Source organism: Gracilinanus agilis, chromosome 6 (assembly GCF_016433145.1).
Source record: "Gracilinanus agilis isolate LMUSP501 chromosome 6, AgileGrace, whole genome shotgun sequence".
Lineage (NCBI taxonomy): Eukaryota > Metazoa > Chordata > Mammalia > Didelphimorphia > Didelphidae > Gracilinanus > Gracilinanus agilis.
Window position 1 is genome coordinate 105,719,686 of NC_058135.1, and position 3,580 is coordinate 105,723,265.

The 3,580-nt window shown below is 39.0% G+C and overlaps 1 protein-coding gene across 1 annotated transcript; it reads left to right on the forward strand.

Annotated features, from left to right (window-relative positions):
• Window positions 1-1,282: 1,282 nt before the first annotated feature.
• On the forward strand, window positions 1,283-2,524 carry NPY1R (neuropeptide Y receptor Y1). Its single transcript, XM_044681413.1, has 2 exons — window positions 1,283-1,978; window positions 2,078-2,524. Exons 1-2 carry the CDS (start codon window positions 1,283-1,285, stop codon window positions 2,522-2,524), a joined length of 1,143 nt encoding a protein of 380 aa, XP_044537348.1.
• The last annotated feature ends 1,056 nt before the right edge of the window (window positions 2,525-3,580 follow it).

Here is a 3,580-nt window from a genome sequence, read left to right on the forward strand (position 1 = left end):
ATCTGTTTTTTGGTTGCTACAGTAAATACTTGTCTTTTTTGGTTGTTCATGACCAACTGTCAGCTGAGCTAGTTCTCCCTCCTACAGCAAAGTAACAGAGTATTACATAACTAAGAAAATAGCCCCAATTTTGCATATTAATTTAATTTATATTTTGTATTGCTGTTGTTGTCTTTTCCCTTCCTAAATAAGTGAAAGGTGAACTGTCCAGCGTGGGTATTCATTAAAAATGGCCCCTGTAAAATTCAGGATGACTTAGCAACTTGTGATGATATGTAATTTTATTTTTTTTTAATTTGTCAGGGATTAATTACACCATGAATTTTAATTGATTTAAAGTAATGGATTCTCATATAGTTTCCCACCCACTCCCTCTTTTCCCCACCCCATTCCCAATTTCTCTTGTTTGTTTTTCCTTAAAAGTGTGTATTGTTTCCTTTCAGAAAGGTGAAATATGTCCCCTCCCCTCCCACTCTTTCTGCTTTTTGTGCTCATTCTCTTGGAAATTATCCTGGGTTGAAGATCCACCTTTAACCCAATATCAGTGCTGATTCAGCAAGATGGGCAAGTGCTAAAAGGTACGGTATAGCAGAAATATTCTCATTGACATACACTTCCATTCAATACAAAAACAATTATGCAAAAAATGCAAAAGTAAACAATCATTCATCACAGAGCATGCCACATAAACTTCCCATTTTACTGACGACAGTCTTAATAGAAGAGGAATACACTTTATTTCTTCCACTTTTGCCATTTTCCTCTAAAGACTTAAGAGGAGAAAGGGACCTTAGAGGTTCAGCCTCTTCACATTATAGATGAGGAAATGAAGAGCCACAGAAGTTAATGCTTTGCCCAAGTTACACAGGATCTAAGTGGCAGAAATGGGACTTGAATCCAGAGCCCAGAATCTACTGTACCCATACTTAATAAAAATCTAATAAACAAAAAGAAAAGGCAAAGTTATGGCCTGAGCCAAAAAGAGAAACACAATTAGATTGCAAAAGGCAAACTCCTTTTTGAAAGAGTATGGGTACAAGAATTTACATGATCTTGGCTTACTTAAACATCGATTCCAGAAAAATAATTAAACAAACAGACAAACAAAAAAAGCAGAAGACATACTTTGGTAGAACTACCAATGACCAAATTCAAATTTTTGCACACTTTCTCTTTACAGGTTATACATCTCAAGGAAAATGAAGAGTTCAAAGCCAGTCTTTGTAAACACTTTACATGAAGATTGAACTTCTTTAAAGAAAGATAACCAATTAGCGCCAAAATGAATTACACATTGTTTCCCTCTTTTTTCAACGAATCATTTCTCAACCACACAGACACCCACCCCCCCTATGCCCCCATCGAAGAGAACAAATGCCGTGTACCAGTAACCATGGTATTTACGATGGCTTTAGCTTATGGCATTGTCATACTCCTAGGAGTTTCTGGAAATCTGGCCTTGATAGGAATTATCCTAAAGCAAAAGGAGCTGAGAAATGTAACCAACATTCTGATTGTCAATCTGTCCCTCTCTGACCTCCTGGTCTCATTCGTATGTCTGCCCTTTACTTTTGTCTATACATTAATGGATCACTGGATCTTTGGTGAGGCCATGTGCAAACTAAATCCCTTCGTGCAATGTGTCTCGATCACTGTCTCCATTTTCTCTCTGGTTCTCATTGCCCTGGAGCGCCATCAGCTGATAGTCAACCCCCGGGGATGGCGCCCAACCAATGTCCATGCATTTTTGGCCATTGCCCTGATCTGGTTCTTCTCTGTGGCTGCCTCCCTGCCTTTTGTGATTTATCAGGTGCTGACTGATGAGCCATTCCACAATGTCACCTTCCCAACCTTCAAGGACAAGTATGTTTGCTTTGATCTGTTCCCTTCTAATGTGCACAGGCTCTCTTACACCACTATTCTCTTGGTGCTGCAGTACTTTGGGCCTCTGGTGTTCATTCTTGTCTGCTACCTCAAGGTAATAATCCCCTTAGCATTTATTTTATCTACATTTTCCCTCAATTCCACTCAACCTGAGCTGGAGAACATGGGTATGTTTTTGTTTTGTTTCCTACAGATCTACATGCGACTGAAGAAGAGGAATGACATGATGGATAGGATCAGAGAGAATAAGCATCGAGCCCAGGAAGCCCGCCGGATCAACGTGATGCTTTTCTCCATTGTGGTGGCCTTTGCCATCTGCTGGATGCCTCTGACCATCTTTAACACGGTGTTTGACTGGAACCACAAGCTGATCTCCATCTGCCACCACAACCTGCTGTTCCTCCTGTGCCACCTGACGGCGATGATCTCCACTTGCGTCAACCCTGTCTTCTATGGGTTCCTTAACAAGAATTTCCAGAAAGATTTGCAGGCTCTCTTTCGCTATTGTGATTTCAGGTCCCGTAATGAAGACTACGAGACCATCGCCATGTCCACGATGAATACGGATGACTCCAAGACGTCTCGAAGGCAAGCCCATGGTGAGGCCTCCCAGGAACCTGGGGAGGATGAAGAAGTCTGAAGAGGATCTGAAGTGGGTGAGGGTTACAGAACCCAGGTGACAGCTGTTTTAACACTAAGCACAACCTGTCACACAATTCTGTAACCCTCTCCTCCTCTAGGATGTGTAGCTTTGCTTAGATGTCTTGAGGTTTTAGTTGTGGCTCTGTTTGCAGGAAAATCAAAATGTACACTTTGGATCCACTTGTGTCAGCCGTTCTGATCCAAAGTCTCAATACTTACTGTCGTGTAACGTACTTGTGAAAGAAACATAGGAATTCATGACATAGAATATATTCACTTAAAGGGAATATTTAACAAAAACTTGACTATCAGCATATATGCTAATCACATTCTACTTTCATTAATGATCTTACACCCTGTAAAGGAGATAAGGAAAAGAGTCTTTGGAACCAGATAATTTAGATTACTGCCAAGGAAATGCAAAATCTGCATCCAGAATGTAAGATTTTTTTGGGAGGGGAGGAAGGAAAGAAATTATTTCTTGCCAGTTCAGACTGGTCTTAGTACCCACCTAAAAACCCAGATCTTTAAGAGAGGATTTAATTTGCCACTAATTGATTTGAACCTGATGCGACATTGCAAGAAAATAAAACTACTTCTCAGCTGTTAGCTTAGAGAATGAAGACATTGACATACACATTAAATGAAAATCTGTTACCATGACTCAAGACTATTTCTGAGCATGATTACAAAAACTCTTCAGAGTAATTAGAATAATACCTAAATTCCTTTTACTACAAATAATTCAAGCATATACATTTGATTGGAAAGTTAAGAGCTTTCCTCCAGTAGAACCTGTTTGGTATTTTCTAAAAAGCCTAGAATGTTTCAAAATGATATGAAAGGGTGCTGACATTACATTGAAACATCAAATATCATGTAACACTAAGGGACAAGTGAAGGACACCCGAATCTAATAATTACATTGAGGGTATATGATAGCTAGATACCTTTAAAATTCATCATATCTTATATGAACTTATAAACAACATCATCTATAGAATATTAAAGTCTCTGTGTTAACAACTGATAAATAAATAAATGAATATTTAAT

What these genes read in the sequence shown, in the direction of transcription:
- NPY1R (XM_044681413.1), top strand. Translation starts at nt 1,283, where the DNA reads ATGAATTACACATTGTTTCCCTCTTTTTTCAACGAATCATTTCTCAAC. An exon ending in TTCTTGTCTGCTACCTCAAG is followed by an intron (nt 1,979 to 2,077) that starts GTAATAATCCCC and finishes TGTTTCCTACAG; the next exon opens with ATCTACATGCGACTGAAGAA.